The 19,876-nt window shown below is 36.2% G+C and overlaps 1 protein-coding gene across 3 annotated transcripts in view; it reads left to right on the top strand.

The window, feature by feature from the left end:
- Positions 1–19,876, top strand: part of RPAP2 (RNA polymerase II associated protein 2) — a 99,689-nt gene that overhangs the window by 56,812 nt on the left and 23,001 nt on the right. For all 3 annotated transcript variants that reach the window (XR_006962742.1, XM_047083670.1, XM_047083671.1), the window contains exon 11: positions 3,623–3,691. Coding sequence is in view for 2 of the 3 variants with exons in the window: in XM_047083670.1 (XP_046939626.1) it covers positions 3,623–3,691 (69 nt within the window). In the remaining variant the exon portion in view is untranslated. The remainder of the gene's footprint in view (positions 1–3,622; positions 3,692–19,876) is intronic.

Below are 19,876 nucleotides of genomic sequence, written 5' to 3'. Positions count from 1 at the left end.
TTATGGTCATTCTTTCACTTTTCCTCCAAGTGAGATGGAGAGCAGTTGGTTGATTCTGGACAGAAGAATAACATGATATGACATACATTTTTAACAGCATCATTCTGGCTGCTGATTTGAGAAATGCAATAACAATAGATGGGCAGAGGCAGAAAGTCTGTTTAGGATGCTGTCTTGGTAATCTAGGCAAGAAATGATGTGGACCAAGATGAAAGGAGTGGAGATAATAAAAAGTAATCAAATTCTTTTTTGAAGATAGTATCATTGGGATTTGGACATGGGACATCAAGAGAGCCAAGGTTAACCACAGGATTTGTGGCCTGAGCAACTGGATTCTGGAAGGATTCCATAGCCATCCTATAGAGGTGGATCTGTCTGCAAGAAGACTTGGTTTTGGGGGAAGAAGAGGAGCTCAGTTTTATCTATGCTAAGTTTTGAGATGCCTATTAGATAATCAAGTGGAAATGTCAAGGAGATCATTACATACAGAAGTCTGGAATTCAAGGAAAAGATCCAGGCTAGAGATCATAAATTTGAGAATTGTCAGCACGTAGTTATCTAATATTTAAAGCTATGAAACTGGATAACATCACTAAGGGAATGACTATATAGAGAGAGAGAGATGAGAGACCCAAGGGCAGATGCCGTGGAGTAATCCAAAATCAGAACTTCTGAAAGAGTGCAGAGTTCCTCCTCTGTAAATTGCCTGCTTATATATTTTGACTGTTTGTTTATTGGCTGGGGATTTTTTTTAAGACTATTTTTTTAAGAGCAGTTTTAAGTTCATAGCAAAATTGAGAAAAGGGTACAGAGATTCCCTATAACACCCCTTGCCTCCACACATGTATAGCCTCCCACATTAGCAACACCCCCAACCAGAGTTACGTACTTGCTTCAGTTGATGAGCTTACATTGACAACATCATTATCACCCAGAGTTTACATTAGAGTTCACTCTTGGTGTCAAATAATCTATGGGTTTGGATAAGTGTATAATGACATGTATCCACCATTTACTAACATAGGGTATTTTCACTGCCCTAAAATTCCTCTGTGCTTCACCTATTTGTCACTCCCCCCACGCAACCCACCCTATTCCACACACCCCTGGCAACCAATGATCTTTCTACTGTCTCCATAGTTTTACCTTTTCCAGAATGTCATGTAGTTGGTATGTAGCTTTTTCAGACTGGCTTCTTTTCACTTTAGTAATATGCATATAAAGTACCAACACATCTTTTGGGAGTTTGATAGCACATATCTTTTTAGGGCTGAATAATACTACTAGATGTACCACAACTTATTTTTCCATTTGCCTACTGAAAGACGTTTTGGTTGCTTCCAAGTTTTGGAAGTTGTAAATAGAGCTGCTATACACATCTGTGTGCAGGTTTTTAAAGTCATAAGTTGTTGACTCCTTTGGGTAAATACCAAGGAACATGATTAGTTTTGTAAAAAAGCACCAAGCTCATCCAAAGTTCCTGTACCATTTTGCATTCCCATCAGCAATGAATGAGAGTTCCTATTGCTCCACGTCCTTATAACAGAGCCGTACATTTGGCTAATTATATCATGATGTCAATGTGGATTTATCAGTGTAGCAAATGTATGACCTTGGTGAAGTGACTTTGATTCAGCATTTGGTTTTGTCAGTGTTCAGGATTTGGGCCATTGTAATTAGTGTATAGTATCTTGTTTTAAATTGCATTCCCCTTGAGATGTGATGTGTCTTTTTATGTGCTTATCTGTCATTTGTTTATCTTTGATAAGTCTGTTAAGGTATTTGGACTATTTTGTAATTGGGCTATTTATTTTCCTACTGTTAAATTTTAAGAGTTCTTTGTATATTTTGGGTAACCATCCTTTATCAGATGTTACTGGCTGTTTTTTTTTTCCTTACTGATTTATATCACTTTTTTATTTGGAGTAATTTTTCCAAATGCTTTATGAGAAACTAAATTACTACAGTGTATATTGTTGTCATCAATTGCTGAGTGATAGAGTTAGAAACTGATTTTAAAAACTTTTTTTTTGATAAAGATCTAGTCTTCGGGTGTGGAGTTTGGTGAGCTCTTTATAGATTTTGGATACTAGCCCTTTGTCCGATACGTCATTTGCAAATATCTTTTCCCATTCCGTTGGTTGCCTTTTAGTTTTGTTGGTTGTTTCCTTTGCTGTGCAGAAGCTTTTTATCTTCATAAGGCCCCAGTAGTTCATTTTTGCTTTTAATTCCCTTGCCTTTGGGGATGTGTCAAGTAAGAAATTGCTAACCCAGTGAAGAAATGGGCAGAAAACATGAATAGACACTTCTCTAAAGAAGACATCCGGATGGCCAACAGGCACATGAAAAGATGCTCAACGTCGCTCCTCATCAGGGAAATACAAATCAAAACCACACTCAGATATCACCTCACGCCAGTCAGAGTCGCCAAAATGAACAAATCAGGAGACTATAGATGCTGGAGAGGATGTGGAGAAACGGGAACCCTCTTGCACTGTTGGTGGGAATGCAAATTGGTGCAGCCACTCTGGAAAATTCCTCAGAAAATTAAAAATAGACCTACCCTATGACCCAATAGCACTGCTAGGAATTAACCCAAGGGATACAGGAGTACTGATGCATAGGGGCACTTGTACCCCAATGTTTATAGCAGCACTCTCAACAATAGCCAAATTATGGAAAGAGCCAAAATGTCCATCAACTGATGAATGGATAAAAAAAATTGTGGTTTATATACACAATGGAGTACTACGTGGCAATGAGAAAGAATGAAATATGGCCCTTTGTAGCAACATGGATGGAACTGGAGAGTGTTATGCTAAGTGAAATAAGCCATACAGAGAAAGACAGATACCATATGGTTTCACTCTTATGTGGATCCTGAGAAACTTAACAGAAACCCATGGAGGAGGGGAATGAAAAAAAAAAAAAAGAGGTTAGAGTGAAGAGAGCCAAAGCATAAGAGACTCTTAAAAACTGAGAACAAACTGAGGGTTGATGGGGGGTGGGAGGGAGGGGAGGGTGGGTGATGGGTATTGAGGAGGGCACCTTTTGGGATGAGCACTGGGTGTTGTATGGAAACCAATTTGACAATAAGCTTCATATATTGAAAAAAAAATATCTAGTCTTATAATTTATTGTCAAATCATTTCTATAAATTATGGATTATAACATTTCTTCATTACCTCCTGCCAGCCTACCACAAGGTAGAAAGATACTAAAGATAAATTAAAATCAGAAATTGCTTATTACCTTGTTAGCTTATTTAATGAAATGTTGATTAGGGGAAAATACAGAAGAAGATATGTTTATAGGGAAGCGTGTGTATATTTTAATAAATTATGCAATTTAGTTTCCCATATTGTTCCTATACTCCCATCTTGTCTAACAGTAATATTGTTATAAATATATAAAAGTAAGACTGGAGCACTTTCTTTTGAGATGGTCATTATCCAGTACTGAAGATTAAGCCACAATATGCTATTGACTCTATCAAACATAAATAGAATAGAAAATAGTGCTCTTTGGAAATATGTTATAAATCTGATTTTATCTAAAAATAGAAGGTTCTTATATTTAAATGTAACAATCCTTTGGTAAACTTTATCTTCCTGTCTTACAGGTTAACAAATAGAAATATTATACACAAACCTGCAGAGTGGACCTTAATTGCTGTGGTGTTGTTGTCATTGTAAGTACTATTTCAGATTTTAACTCTAGTAAATAGAATTTTGATTGGGGAAAAACAAAGTTGTTCATTGATTTTATAAGCATCATGAGAAAAGATACCTCTATTTTTGTGCCTTATTTTCCTGTCCTATATGATAAAATAACTAGTGTAAAGTGATATGCCAGTATTTTCACAAGATTTAATTATTCTCTTTATATTTTTTACCATATTTTCTTCCAAAGGCCTTTATCTTTGCAAATATGATTTGTTATATTTTGAAAGAGAACAACTCCATGTGGAACATATATGGAATAGCCCTTTAATTTCATTTTTAACAATGCATTTTTATTAGCATTGAATGGGCCTCGTTTTATAACTGTAATTTTACCAACACATCCAATGCTGTTTCATTTGTCTCAGCATTAATCGCTTTGGGAAAGTTTTATTTTCCAAACTAATGTACATCTTTAAAATCAAACAGATTAAAGGAACTAAAATAGATAGTACAGAAGCATATATAAAACATTTAATACTCATTCACCTTTTGAGAAATCACTGGTGGTTTCTAAAGCTGTCTCTCGGTAGGGTTAAAACCTTCTAGTAAATGTAGTGTTTTTCAGCTTGAATTGCAAGTCTTCTTTTGAGGACCATTCATTACTGCATTACTGTTGCTACTTGGAGCTTGTTAAGTCATTGAAGCCTATAGGACAGTGAATACTTTACTGGACACTCATAGGTCAAGAAGTGTTATGAGCCAACCTCATAGCATCTCCAGCCCTGCTCTCTCTTTCTTGATATTTCTTCAGTCTGACATGTTACTCTGGCTTCACTGTCCCAAGGAAGGCTGTGCTGGGAGGCATTAGAGTAGGCTTCAGTGAGCCAATATCTGTGTCACCCAACCAAATACAACTCACAGGATTCATTAAATCAGAACACAGAAAATAACTTTACTTGAATGCCTTGATAATAAATTTTTTATCAGCTCTAAGAACAAATCTTTTGTCATTTCTACTATTCAGGGTCCCAGTTGAATTGGTTATTTGTGAAACAGATCTTATTAATATTTTAGAAAGTTCTTTCCATTTTATGAAATTTGTAAATATTTTGGTCACTGGCAAAAAAAAAAAATATCAGTAACTCTGCTCACCCACCATATCCTATGCCTGCCAATAAACCCTCATAGATAACTGTTTAACTGTACTTCTGCAATTCATTATACTAAAGAGGAAGTAACTTTTTTGGTTGACAAGTCACAGGCCTGGGCCAAGCAGTAATCTCAGAATCTTGCTTTCTAAGCCAGTAACTGGAAGTATTATCTTAATGAGCAGCTGCTTACTGAAGACACATGTTATTAGGTCCTACTTTTTTTTTTTTTTTTGTATCAAACTCTTGACACATATTGTCCAAAATGTATAGCAATGAACAAAAAAAGTATATAAAATGAAATAATAAAGACTGCTGTTAAAATTTCAAATTATTCTCTACAAAAATAAACCTCTAGTGTTTGATTTCAATGTGGCACAAAATATTGAAAGCTTTGCTAGTTGTTTTATGCACTGACTTCCCTAACTTTGGATCTAGTATAGGGAACCTCTTATTTCAAGGGTCAGTGACCCATAAAAACAGTAACTTAATTGAATTCAAGAAGAGACTGCACATCTTAGTTGCATTGCATGTTGCACGTTACACAATCAGTCTTGGGATAGCAGTAAACCCTGTTTCCTTTTCTCATTCACCTTAAATTCTTAACTTTCATTATGTGTTAACCACTATCTAGATCTACCTGTCTTTCTCCTAATTCTTTGTCCTTTTGATACCTGGACCTGTAAAATCCTGCCCAGTTAGGGCTCTTTCAGCTTCTTTTAAAATCCTTGGTCACTGTAGACGCCAAGTCAGCTGCTTCTTTCTTGGCTTTTGCCCTTCAAATATTATTTTCTCATAATTCTAACTTTTGCCATTGCCCCTTCTTGCAGGCTATTTCTGATCCCTTCCATTTTGCTTTTGCACCTTCTTTATCTTCACTAGCTGAGTCTCCTTATTTTTTGGTCATCAGCTCTAAGACTTTTGTCTCCTGTCCCAGTATTATTTTATTTATTTCCTCTTTTCTAAGGAAGTCCCCTTTAGCTTTTCATATTTCTTCCCCCAAGAGAATCTCTGGCTCAATTTATAGCCCCTTTCATTCTTAGCCTATTAAAATACTACTCCCATTTACTTCTATAAAGTATAATTATACTTTAGATTTGTACCTCTCTTTCTGCCCACTTAACAGTTCACAATTTTGGGAAAGGCATTTTGTCATTGGGGGAAGAAAAAGCAGGCTTGAGGACCAGCATTGGATAAAGAATCTTAAACACAGTGAGAAATTTGGAGACTTGAGTACCCAAAGAGACATGCACATAAACAGGTAAAGGAAGTAACATACTCACACATCTGTGGACCAGTAACCCCACCACTCAGCCTTTTAATTTATTGTTGCTAAAACTGATAATAGCATACATGGGATTATCTTTTTTTTTTTTAATTATTCTATGACTTAGAAAACCTTTGCATCTATTCTCAAATTTCCAATGAAACTTGTTTAGCCGTTGCTTGCAGATATTTCTGGAATTCATGTTAAAAGTGAACTCCTTACAAATCCTTATAGCTAGGAAAAAGATTCTGAATGGCAGTTGTAGTCACTGAAGATGAGTGTAATAAGATAGTATGTTAATTATTATAACAATAGTTCTATTCTTTGTATACTAACATTGCAAGGTTTTGTTACTAATAGCACTTGTTTAATGAATGAAAGCTGTTTCAAAATTTTTCTTGAAAACCACTTTAAAAAGTATACATTTTATTAGTATGTTGCTGTGCTGGCTCCAGTCTAACTCTTGCAGAGGGGGAAAAATCAATATTTTAGGCAAAACATGATAGTCCAGAAGAAAGAAAGAAGGCTGGTTCTTGAATTTTTACATCTGTATGCTTAAAAGTAAATGAGGTGTTTTTGTGTCAAATCATATTTTCCTGGTAACTTCCCTTGCACTTTCACAGGTGTATTAACATTTTAAAAATTTGAGGGGCACCTGGGTGACTCAGTTGGCTAAGTGTCCAACTCTTGATTTCAGCTCAAGTCATGGTTTAGTGAGTTCGAGCCACACATCGGGCTCTTGCTGACACCTTGGTGCCTGCTTGGGATTCAGTATACACTGACAAATTGCATGTTGTGGTTCCAATTTTTTTAAGTTTATTAAAAAAAATTGGAACCACAACATGCAATTTGTCAGTGTATACTGATGGGAATTTTATACCAATATAATCTCAGGAAGAAATTGATCAAATTGAGTTGTACACTTCATCTTTGCACACTTAGTGAAATACACTTATCTATAAAAATAAATCATGACCTATTGCCATTTCATTTAGATTTTTCACAAATTCCATACGACTTGAATAGCCACTGTGACTGCAACATTTATGGATATATATATTTTGTACTCAGACCTTACGTAGTTACCAAGAGCACACAGAAAGACTTTTTAAATCAGAGCTTAAACAGTATATACTTACTTAACAGTGAAGAAATTAATTTCCCTTTAGTCCTTTCTTATTTCTTTAATAAATGTTATAATTAACAAAGATTCTTAAGAACTCCTTACATAAAACATCTGTAATACTGAAAATTGACCCAGTTCTTTTTTTGTTGTTGTTTGTTTTTAATAACTCATTAGAAATATGGTAAAGTAACCTGGTAATTGGTGTTATGCTTAAGCACTTACAGTAATTTTTTATCTTAGCTGAACTTTATCAGGCTTTACTCTTATATACTGTATATTGAAACAATACAAAGTTGAATCTGCTTTTGCCACAAAAATAATGCTCTAATATTAGACTTTTTCCACAGTCTCAGTGCATGATTTTTCATAAAGATGTGTATAAATAGATAGATAGATAGATAGTCTGCTATAAATATTTTAGTGCCTATATACAGTGTAAAGCTAGTTAATGAATTTATATAATTTTGATGTGTTTGCCAAATTAGCAAGCATAAAAATTAATGACATTAAAGTGCATTTTGTGATGCCTCCTCATAATGATATCATATTTGTTTTTATATTCCTCATAATTCTCATCCTACTCTTAATACAGGAAAAAAACAGAAACTGTAGGATCACTTTGCATCATGGTCTCAGTACTCAGGATATTCTCCTTGAGAATATTTTGACTAGTATTTTGTGAGAAGATTTTATAGCCATAGGACACCCCCATCAGCTTGATCCCTTCTCTCCTTTTTCTCTTCCTTTTGCTCTTAGTCTTCCCAAGTCATCTTTGACTTCTCATTATACTTCAGCCTGTAACACAAGAGGGGACTGTGCAAATGTTGACTTAAAGCTGACAAATAGAGAGAAAGGTCCAGACTAGCAGCCAAAGAGAAGCCAGATAGAAGTCTATGGAGAAGCAAATTAACTGGCCTGACTTACTTTATGTACAGCCCATATGTGAGAAATGAGAATCAGTTTCCTCAGTGTCCTTTTGTATTTAAAATACTACTTTTCCACCCAAGTTAACCTTTGTAAGTAGCCACTACTTTGTATTATGATAATCTGAGGTTAATTGTAGCATAGGAGTCAGGTGTCTTTTAGTGCGTAGCCAGTTAGGGGGTATATGTTATGGTCCATGGGAATGATTTGGTTATCTAATGAAGGAGATGAATACTTTTTATTACCTAGAAAGAAGAGAAGGTAGAGAGTGACTTCTGGTAATCTCACATGAATACATGCTCTTCCTAGTTTTATGCCCTTGATGTTCTCTAATGGAAAGCTTTCAAGATCATCTCCAAAAATGTCTGCTTTCATTTTATTTATCTGAACTGTCTGTTTCCAGTGAACTATGGCCCACTTCCTAGGCAGAGACCATGCAATAGTATATTCCTCCTAAAAGCTTTCAGTATTCCTATCGTTAAGGGAGTAGCATGTAAGTCCTGAGAAATGGTATTTAAACAAGCTCAACTTGACCATGATCACTAAACAAAAGCCTTCGCTGGATATGGGCAGCCACTTTAGGTAATCATCATACACATAGACACTCAGGAGAGTCACTTCCCTAGGGTACCAGGCATGAATAGAAAGATGTGACTAAGGCTTTTTGCCTCAGCAGATTTTTTTTTTTAGCCTACCCATCACTAATTTCCTTAGAGAAGTTTGTGAGCATACCATGAAAAATGAAGACGTAGTTCCTTAGAAATTTTTCGGTTCTCAGAAGTATTCTAAGGCCTTTCTTCTAACATTTGGTTCTAAGTAGTTAAGACCATATAGTGGAAGATCATTGAAATAACTTTTTTTCCATATAATTATGGAATTTTTTATATTTAACTGAATTTTTATCAAGATATAATTCATATAACATAAAACTCACTATTTTATAGTGTACCATTCTCTGGGTTTTAGTATATTTGTTATATTATGCAGCTGTCACCACTGTCTAATTCCAAAGCATTTCCATCATTCCAAAAAGAACCCTCATACCTGTTAGCTTAGTCCCAATTTCCTCTTCCCTCATCCCCTGGTAACCACTAATCTGTTTTCTGTCGCTATGGATTCTGAACATTTCATACAGGTGGAATGATATAATGTGTGGCCTTTTGTGTGTGGTTTCTTTCACTTAACACAGTGTTGTCAAAGTTAATTAACACTGTAGCATGTAACAGTACTTTGTTCCTTTTTATGTCTGAGTAATATTCCATTTTATGGATATACTACATTTTATTTACCCATTAATCAGCTGATGGACATTTAGGTTGTTTGTACCTTCTGGTTGTTATAAACATTTGTGTATAAGTTTTGGTGTGAACATGTTTTAGTTCTCTTGTGTATACACCTAAAAATAGAGTTACCATCATATGCTAATTCTGTTTAATCTCTGAGGAACTGCTAGCCTGTGGAACAGTGGCTTCAGTGTTTTACATTTCCACTGGCAATGTATGAGGGCTCTATAGATTGAACTATAAAGGTCTTCTCTTCTTGCCTCAAAGCCAGTAGTCATTTTAGAGGCTTACATTAACAGTTTTTCGAAAACTTAAATATGCACATTTTGATCGATTTTAGACCTTCATGGACTTGTAATATCTATTTCTTATGTTCTGGGAATTTCTACTTAATATGCAAAATGACTACCTACGACCGCCCCCTGCTTCCAGAATGACCATAGTGTTGAATATGAGACCATATAAATTGAATGTCTTGAATCGTAACAGGTGGCATATTTTTGGATTCTTCAGTATCCATAAAATTCTTTTTTTGTTTTTTTTTTCCCTTGTGTAAATCTTGGATTTGTTTATCTTATGATGTTTACTATCACAGTACCATTGTCATTGTGAAGTTTAAGTGTTTGTTTACTGATGATTAAACAATAATTAGATTATTTCTAAACCCCCCCCCACATATTTATTGCTGAGAGATGTTTTTAAATTGAAGTGACTTTAGGAATCCAGATCTTTTCTAAAGAAAAAATACTTGTTTAAATTTTTAACCAAAGCCTACTTTCCTCAGTGATTTTTCCCCTCAGAATTCCTTGTAATTTTGGCAAGTTTATAATGGTTAGTGTTTTTATCCACAAGTAGCTGAGAGTCCCCACCCTCAAGCCACAGTTCACTAAGGATCCATAGCAAAAGGGTGTTCTGTCTAGCTTCCTCATCCCAAGCAGCAGCAGTGGGAACATTGGTGACAGCAAGTATCAGGCAGTATCTGGCCCTTGCCAGTCACAACCTTGACTTGCAGAGTCAGTCTCCACATCTGTCAGTGACATTTTGACATCCTGACTGAGCTCACTGAGAGGACAAGCCAGGAGAGGCTAGGAGTCAAGAGGCTTTAGGACACTGTTACCCCAGCCTCAGGGTTGAGCACTGTAAGAGTGAGATCATGGTTGCATATGGACACCACTGGTTGGTTCCATTTCAGTTCTAGGGCATTGAAAAAAAAAGTTAAAGCCACTATTCTGAAAGAATTGTTGCATAACAACAATTATGAAGAAAAACTTTTCCAACTCTCATCTACAAAGCTGCTCTATAGGTTTGTCACAAACAGGATTTAGATATAAAGTTTAAAGTCACTATAGCCCAGCCCTTTAAACAAACCTGTATGTAATATATCACTACAAAGTGAGTTACAAAGAACTTGTTTGCTTTGAATTAGAAATATCAATGGAAAGCATCCCTGCTTCCTTATTAATAGGTAATCCTAAAGCATTAAATACAAACATTATCAGGACATAAACCATCTGTTATAAGAAAAACATTTTATTTTATTTGGCTGGCATAGTCTTTTATAATCAAAGTTTTTATCTCAGTTTCCTAGATAATAGTTATGAAGTAGAAAGCCCATAATGACATACTTCTTCAGGGTATGTTCTTCTTTTCTACCTATTTTATTTTTCTTAGAATTCCTTAATAGCCTCATCTGCCTCTTGATTTTGGGACTTTAACTTTGTGCCTAGGATAAAAGTAAATGCAATTTAAATGTATGTAAATAATTTTTATTAATCATTTTTAATAAATGTAGTTTTGTTACCATACAGACTACCTTTAGCTACACAAGGGCCTCTTAAAACCCTAAATTCAGTCTCATTCTGGATTATATCCTGTTTTGTTTTTTTTTTTCTTGTTGGCAAAATGAGAGGTTAGGCTATATCTGGGTTAAATGAACTTAGCAGTGTGAATTCAACTATGAGATAATATATGTAAGAAATTATTCTAACACAATAGGCCAAAGGTTACTGAAGGAGACAGTGAGGATGAGTATATTTAGTGTAGGAAGCAATTTAATTTTGCTGATAGAGCCATAGTAACACTGCCTCAGTATTATTACTTAATGATCTTAGTCGTTAAACTTGCCAAAGAAATGCTTTGAGTGATATGGCTAGTCACTCTGTGGAAAGATTACAGAGCACTCATTTAAGTCACTGGGAGGAACACACCCCCCCATCCCCCACCCCCAGGATTCCTTTACTGTCTTTCTACCTCAGAGTGACATTATATTAGCTGACATTATATTGCTTTCTTCATCAAAGCTAAGGAAACTGCCCTGTACAAAAGGAAACAATGGAGTGGTTTAGTACCTCAGCATTATACTTAACAGTAGTGAAAAGCAAAATAAAATGCGTAAGCTGATTATTTTAATGTAAAAATATGTTTTAAAACTAATTATGCTTACAGAATCATCACTACAATCTATGGACCTCTTTTCCCTCTTCTACATTATTATCCTTTACACTTTATGTGGGAATAAGTGCTGTCAGTGAATAAGGATGTCTAGAAAGAACTTTAATGTGAGAATTTCGAATTCTTTGTTCAGATCACATTTAAGGAAATGTTTAAAGTGGTTCTAGAGTAATGTTTTCCTTTTTTACTTCCTACTTTTTTTTTTTATTCACTGATGAAAAGATCTCAAGTGTTCATTGATAAATCTTCTTTGAACTAGATATTGTAGGGCGACCCGAGTTTCTTCTCTGAGATAATATCATCTTATTATTAGCTAAAGAATTGATAAGCACCTGCTTTGTAGCTCTGATTTTTCTTCTAAAGAGTTGGTTTAGTCTTTTTTTTAAATGTCTCTAATACCATGCCATGACAATCAACATAAGTAGAACCCATATATACCAGAGAAGGAAATGAGACCCACACTTTGTTGTAGCATTATAACTATAAATTAGTGTAGAAGCTGGCATCTACACAATAATTGAAAAGGTTCCAAATAGTTAGAAATCTGAATTTAAAAATAGACAATGTTTATTGAGCAGCTGCTTCTGGTAAGACTGTCTCTTAGGCTCTGTGGGGGATACAAAGGTTAAACAAAGCCTCTGCACTGAAAGACTTTACAGCCTACTGGATTTTGAGGAAAAGGGGATATGAATGTGTACAATAAAAAGTTAAATGTATCATATGGGCAAAAAGGAAGCATAGACTTGGGAGTTCCAAAGAGACTAAAGATCTGGACTAAAAAGATTTAATAAAAAAAAAGAAAGTTTCATAGCAGCGGGCTTTGTGTTGACCCTCCAAAATAGAAAGGGTGTCAAGAAATAGAAATGAAAGGATGAGGGCATTCTGGAGGTACTTCTAGCATGAAAAAAAAAAAAAAAAAAAAAAAAAAACCAAAAAGCAAAAGGATTTCTTGAAGAGTACAAAATAACTGGAAAGAGTGATTGGAAAGTTGGGTCTATTACAGAGATCTTTTCATGGCAGATAAACTTACTTCAGTGGAGAGTGAAAGTCATTTTTTTTTTTAACATTTTTTTTTGAGAGAAAGTGTGAGAGGGAGAGGGGCAGTGAGAGAGGGAGACATAGAATTAGAAGCAGGCTCCAGGCTCTGAGTTGTCAGCACAGAGCCTGACGTGGGACTCAAACTCACGAGTGGTGAGATCATGACCTGAGCTGGAGTTGGACGCTCAACCGACTGAGCCACCCAGGTGCCCCGAAAGTCATGTTTTAAGTTTTGAGCAGAGTACTGTCATGAAGCCCGTGCTTTAGGAAGATCAGTCTTGCAGAGATCTAGAGTCACATCTGATTGTGTCTTCTACCCTACACCAGTATTTCATCCACTTCCAATTGCTCTTAAAGAAAAACTTATTACTGTGGCCTATGTGGCCCTGTGCAGTACAGCCCCTTCTTCTCCAGCCTCCCCTCACACCACCCTACCTTGTTCTTCTCCTTCCCAGCACACTGACCCTCTTTCAGCCCTTCTCATCACACTCTCTCACCATAGGACCCAGGCTGTTCCCTATGTCCAGGACCTTCTTCCCTCACCTCTTCGTTTGGTTAATTCCCCTTTATCTTTTAGAACTTGAGGAAGTGTTTCTTCCTCAAGAAATCTTTCTTGACTTCCCTGACTAGAGTAGGTATCTTTACAAATAGGGTTGTTGTTGTTTTGTGTTTTTTTTTGTTTTGTTTTTATAACACCATGCACTTATCTTTCCTACACTGTTCTGTTTTCAATTTTATTTTTAATTGCCTGACTACTTGATTAAAATCTGCCTCCCTCATTCAACTTGAAGATTTTAGGGGCTGGTTCTTTGTCTGATTTTATTCACCATTATACACTTAGCTTTGTGTTTAATTATAGATTCACAATAAATATTTGGCAGTGAATGAGTGAATGTATGAATGAGGTTAATTAGGAAACTATCCTTCCTTGCTCTTTGTTGACCCCTTCCCTCCTGCCTACAACTGCTTACTCCTCTTTAAAGCTTAAAAAAACAAAACAGAAGAAACAATTTTATCCTTTGTTCTTAACCTCACTGACTCCCTCAGACTATCATCCATTCACTGGACAAACTTCTTTAAGAACTAGTGTGCTGTCAGTGATTCCAGTGCTTTTCCTTAATCTCATGCATTCTTACTATTGCCCACATCATTTACGAAATTGATTTTCTCCGACTCCACTAGTAACAGCCTAGTTAACCAAAGAGCAATGAGGCAGTGAACTAAAATGATTACAGTGAGAATTAAATGGGAGAGACCTGTAGATGATAAGAGACATTACAACTCGAGAATCGACAAGTTTTAGCAATGTGGGAAGTGGATAAAAAACAATGTCAAAATATAGGCACACTTCATTTTATCAGGCTTCACATTATTGCACTTTGCAGGTAGTTGCATTTTTTACAGATTGAAGGTTTGTGGCAACCCTGCACTGAGCAGGTCTGTCAGCACCATTTTCCAACAGCTCGCCATCTGCTCACTTCGTGTCTTTATGTCATATTTTGGTGATTTTCGTAGTATTTCAAACTTATTATATTTACTATGGTGACCTATGAACAGTAATCATGACTCACTGAAAGCTCAGGTTATGGCATTTTTAAATTATTTTTTAATTAAGGTGTATATGTTTTTAGACATAATACTGTTTCACATAATAGACTACAGTACAGTGTAAACATAACTTTTATATGCAGTAGGAAACCAAACAATTCATTTGACTTTATTGTGATACTCACTTTCCTGCAGTGGTCTAGAACCAAACCCTCAGTGTCTCCTCAGTATGCCCATATTAAGACAGATGACTGGGAAAATACTGGTGCCTTTAGGGGAATGGGTAGGGGGAACTAATTTTAAGAGATGGTGCATTTGGGGCACCTGGGTGTCTCACTCGGTTAAATGTCCAGCTTCAGCTCAGGTCATGATCTCACGGTTCATGAGTTCAAACTCCACATCGGGCTCTGTGCTAACAGCTCAGAGCCTGGAACCTGCTTCAGATTCTGTGTCTCCCTCTCTCTCTGCCCCTCCCCAACTCACACTGTCTCTCTCTCAAAAGTAAACATTTAAAAAAATTTTAAAGAAAGAGAGAGAGATGGTTCATGTGATTCAATACCTGCTCTTCAAGCACTGAGACTATTCTTGTTCAGTTTAGGTTCAGGCAGATTATTTAGTTGGGTGGTTCCCCAGTTAGGTAGTTGAAAATGTGGAATTGGATCTAAAGAATGATAAGGAGTTCACCCATGTCCAATGCCCAGGCTCAGCAGCCACTCTGTCCAGAGTTGGACCAGCACCCTAGCGTGGACCCTGAGCACTGTGGGAAAGGCATTAGCACCCAGGGGCCACGACACAGTTTGCTGGAAGGAAACTTGGGTACATCTGTACGGAGAGGAATAGGATGGACCTGAGGAGAAGCAGTACAGGAGGGCATTATGGATCCTTTGGAACCAAGGACTGGAATGCACATGTAAGACCTCTACCATCTGAGGGTTTCACGAGCACACTCCTTTGCCAAAATCTTGGTGAATAGCCTTTCACTGTACAATTGTGTCTTAGACATTGTGTTACTTGTTGTCATGATCGTGCTTGGCTGGATGCTTTTTGTCTCACTTGCATGTTACATGGGCACATTTCCGGAGTTCATGCCTCCAGCTCTGAAGTGGAAAGAGAAGTGGCCTATTCAGTAAATCAAGGCATGACTGAGGAGTTGGACTTTGGATGAAGAACCACAACTATAAGGGTTCAGGATACTTATATCCCCCAGGAGGGACCCTGGTGGAAATAAGCAAAGTTGATCCTAAAGTAATGCAGCTCTGAAGCTCACCTGACCAGCTGTACAGTTCCCATTGTTGCAAATCATTTTGTCACATTTTATGTAAAAAGTTAACAAACATTAAAAAAAAGTGGTAAGGAAAATCAGATACCTAGATTTTGGAGTAAGCACTGAAATGGTGACTTGGCAGAGATAGAGGGTGTTAAATGTAAAGCCAAGATGAGATAGAACCTGTGGAACAGCGGCATCCATGCCAAGGATGCCTAAGCACTACAGAGATAGCAGAAAGAGGAGGAAAATGGGCATTTTTGAACATCAGCTATGGGCAGCACCATACTAGGTTCTTTACATACGTTATTTTATTTGATCTTCACAATCCAGTGAGGTCATTAGTGGTGTCCCACCTCCCAGAGGAAGAAACAGACTCTTGGAAAACAAGTACTTTGTCCAAGGTCACACCTGGGACTCATACTCAGACCTTTCTGACTTGAAAATGCGTGCGTTTTCCTCAGCACAATGTACTTCAGAAAGGTATGTATCCAACCAGAACACTGTCAAGGAATCCAAAGCAGGTGTGAGGTTTAAGAAAGAAGTGGTAACTACGTTTCTGAGAACCAGGTATTTATCCTCTGTTGAAAAAAAGGCTATGGCTTTGGCAACTAGGTAGGTGACCTTCAAGAAATCAGTTTTGTTAGAATGATAGGCATTGAGACCAGATTGCAAGGGTTGCTGTAGTAGACAGTTGTAGCCTATGTTGACCGTTCTTTTCATATGGTAGCCAGAAGAGGAAAGGGAAGCAACTATAACCTGATATGACATGGTAAATCTTCAGAAAACTTCTCAGGATAGTGGAGGCTTGGGCATGTTGGTGGCAGGGGGCAAGGAGATGTTAGGCAGAATTGGGAATACTAAAAAGATACAGGGTAATTGACAGGATACAACCCATGAAGAAACTGGGAATGTCATCAAAGGCAAATTTGCCTATTAGTTTTTCTTCTCTAAACCCTGTCACCCACCTCTCTTTCCCACTTTTTCCTCCACATGTTTCTCTCTCCTTGCCTTGAATGTGAGTAATATTTGCTAACATTCTGCTTCTGTACAAAAGTGAATGAACCAAACCTTATATATTTCTTCTTCCAAAACCCATATGGGTATTATTGCTCCATTACTTGCTCTGATTGTTATCCCCCTCCACCACAGGTCAGTGATCTTCCCTAGGAGAATTAATTTAAGGCAGCTTTTCTAAGCTTGACCTAAATACAGCCACTATGTTTAATTCTGGTGACTAACTTTTTTTTTATATTCATGATTTTTACCTTCCCTTTCTTCTCATCTTTCATGATCCACAAATCATTCCTGGGGACTTATACGTGTACTTCATTCTCACACACACACACACACACACACACACACACACACACACACACAGACATGTTTCCAAATGAAAATAAGAGGCTTTCCCTTCATCCAGACATTTTTGTTTGGACAATGTGTAAGCAGTAGTAAACCTGGAAAGGTGCCTACAGTAAGTGAGGTGAATTTGAAACTGTTTTCTTACCAAAACATAATCTCCTTCAGCCAAGGACAGTGTCTAGATGACTTTTGTCTCCTTAGTGCCAAGCACTCGACATCTCAATCTGGCACTTATTAAGTAAAGTACTCAGTGAGTATTTGTAGAATAAAGCAAATGAATGGAGGGATAGGAAAGACTTGGATAAATTATTATTGATGTTATGTACTTAAACACAGAATTGGTAGCACTGGTAAAATTGCATTGCACAGGAAAAACAAAATAGTTGCTTACGATTATGGGTGAAAGGAAGGACAGTGACCCTGTGTCTCTGTAATGATTCATATTTTCCAGGGTGGGTAGTCTGATAAGGGTGTGACTATTTAGCCTAAAAATAATTGCTACTTTTAACCAAATCTAGCATTGCTTTTTTGCAAATAGATTTTTATAAAATCTTGAATAAAATTAATGAAAAACAAAGCTAGATATAAACATGAGATTGTTTTTTAACTCCTATAATTATAAAATTAGTGAACATTTAAATTTTTTAAATGTTTCTTTGATTTAAAAACTTGATTGATTCCAAATACTGCTTTTCTCTTACCTTCCATGAACTTACTCTTTTATCTTCTGTGGACTGATAAATGATAAAATGGAAGAATCAGTTATAGAGCAGTTAATCATCAAGTATAGCATGGCACTAAATCCTTTATTTATCTGGTGCATCACAGACACAATTCTGGAGAATTCTTCAAATGTTTTACATGTTGGTATTTGTTCGTTGAATTGGAAGAATTTATCAAATATTAATGAGTCCTAATGGAAAATTTTACTCTAGAGGCAAACTCTTTCTTTAACTAGCTTTATGAATGTATTTTATTAACTAATCTTGCAAACTTGAATGAAAGTTTTAAGGAGAAAAAATGATTATTCCCAGATGTATCGAGTGTTTGTTAAATTCAAGATCCTAATTGCCTAGTGTGTTTTTCCTCTGTTGTCTTTCAATACTTCCGTGTAGATTGTTTATTATAGAGACTTAACACCTTTTTAATATTCTTCCTGCCTCTGACTTTTCTCATTCTGATAGTTCTGGTTAACACTAAAGTAACATAGTTCTTGGAGGCAAAATTCAAGTGTTTCCATTTTACTCCGTGTTTAAGTATTTTTATAAAGCTTTAGAGAAGATTTTAAGGCCAAAGGATAAAACGAGTCTTGATATTATATGACTACTGTTTGTGTTGATCCATTATCCATTTTGAATGAGGAGTTTGAGAGTTAGCTTTCTTTCATTTTAGTACAACTAGAAAAGGTATACTCTGTCTTAAAACATGGACATATCAAAATAGACAAGTCTTAATACTGAATATTCCAGTGGAGCAGAAGTACCTAGAAAACTACTACAAACTGCTTGGTGAACACCTACGATTTCTGTGGAAGTGAAACCATGTTCTAGTAACTGAATTACCTGTATTATTTCTGAGTTCTATTTATTTACTGATTTTTTTTTCCGTTGAGTTTTTTGGGCCCCACATTATGATGTTGTTTATCACATGAAGGTTTTTAATTATAGTGAGTGGCAAATCATCTATACTGCAAAAAATGTTTTGTAAGAATAAAGCAATCACCAGGTTATAACTAGTATTCTTACGATTTCATTGCAGAGAAATATGTTGCTCATCTGACAACAGATTTACAGAACTTTCACATGCTCCCAGTTCCCAAAACTATAAAATTAAATGCCACTAACAAATCTCTGCAGCTAAGGTTATACATTACGATATATGGTTTACCCTTGAACAACATGGGGTCTAGGGCACTGACCCCTGCCCCCTCTAGTCAAAAATCCACATAAAACTTTTGACTCCCCCCCCCCAAACTTTCCTAATAGCTTGCTGTTGACCAGAAGCCTTACCAGTAACATAAGCAGTTGATTAACACATGTTTTATATGTTGTATGTGTTATGTACTGTCTGTTAAAATAAAATGAGAGAAAAAATTATTAAGAAAATCATCAGGAAGAGAAAATACATTTACAGTACTATATACCTTATATTAAAAAAATATGCATATAAGTATACCATGTAGTAGTACAAACCCATGTTGTTCAGGGGTCAACTGTACATTAAAAGTAGGAATAGATATGTATTCTTTACCCAAGGGGAAAAAATGTACATTTGGGAAAAAAAAAAAACTCTTTACATAATTGGAAGAAATACATAATCCTTTATATCTGAGATTAAGATGAGGAAGTAGAGTCAGCAAATGTTGATTTCTCTTTTGAGAAACTTTATGATAAGGGTAGGAGAGAAATTGAACAATTTGTTTTGAAAGGACACTAAAGCATGTTTAATAGGGTGTGGAGAAGGAGCCAGGAAAGAAAAATAATCTGAAATTGAGATGGAGGGGTAGATATATACCATGGAATAGGGTCACAGAGGAGGCACAAAGAAATGGGATCATGGTCACAGGCAGATGGAATAGCTTAAATAGATGGAAGAAAATAAGTGAAGAATAATGTGGCTGTAGATAAGTTTGTAAGTAGCAGGGAGAGACTGTTAATCATGCCTGACAACTTCATTTTTCATGAACTAGGATATGAGGTTGTGTTCTCAGAGTCAAGAGATGATGGTTGAGTAGAGTGAAAATAGTGGTACCAGAGTAGTCATTAAGAGGATCTGGAACAGGACCTATCCCAGGGCC

This window comes from Lynx rufus, unplaced genomic scaffold (genome assembly GCF_022079265.1).
Source record: "Lynx rufus isolate CCGP_SWC_20201006 ecotype Redwood Valley unplaced genomic scaffold, mLynRuf1.p SCAF_2, whole genome shotgun sequence".
Taxonomy (NCBI): Eukaryota; Metazoa; Chordata; class Mammalia; order Carnivora; family Felidae; genus Lynx; species Lynx rufus.
Note: the sequence above shows the minus strand (reverse complement) of the source record. Positions and strands in the feature narration are given on the sequence as shown.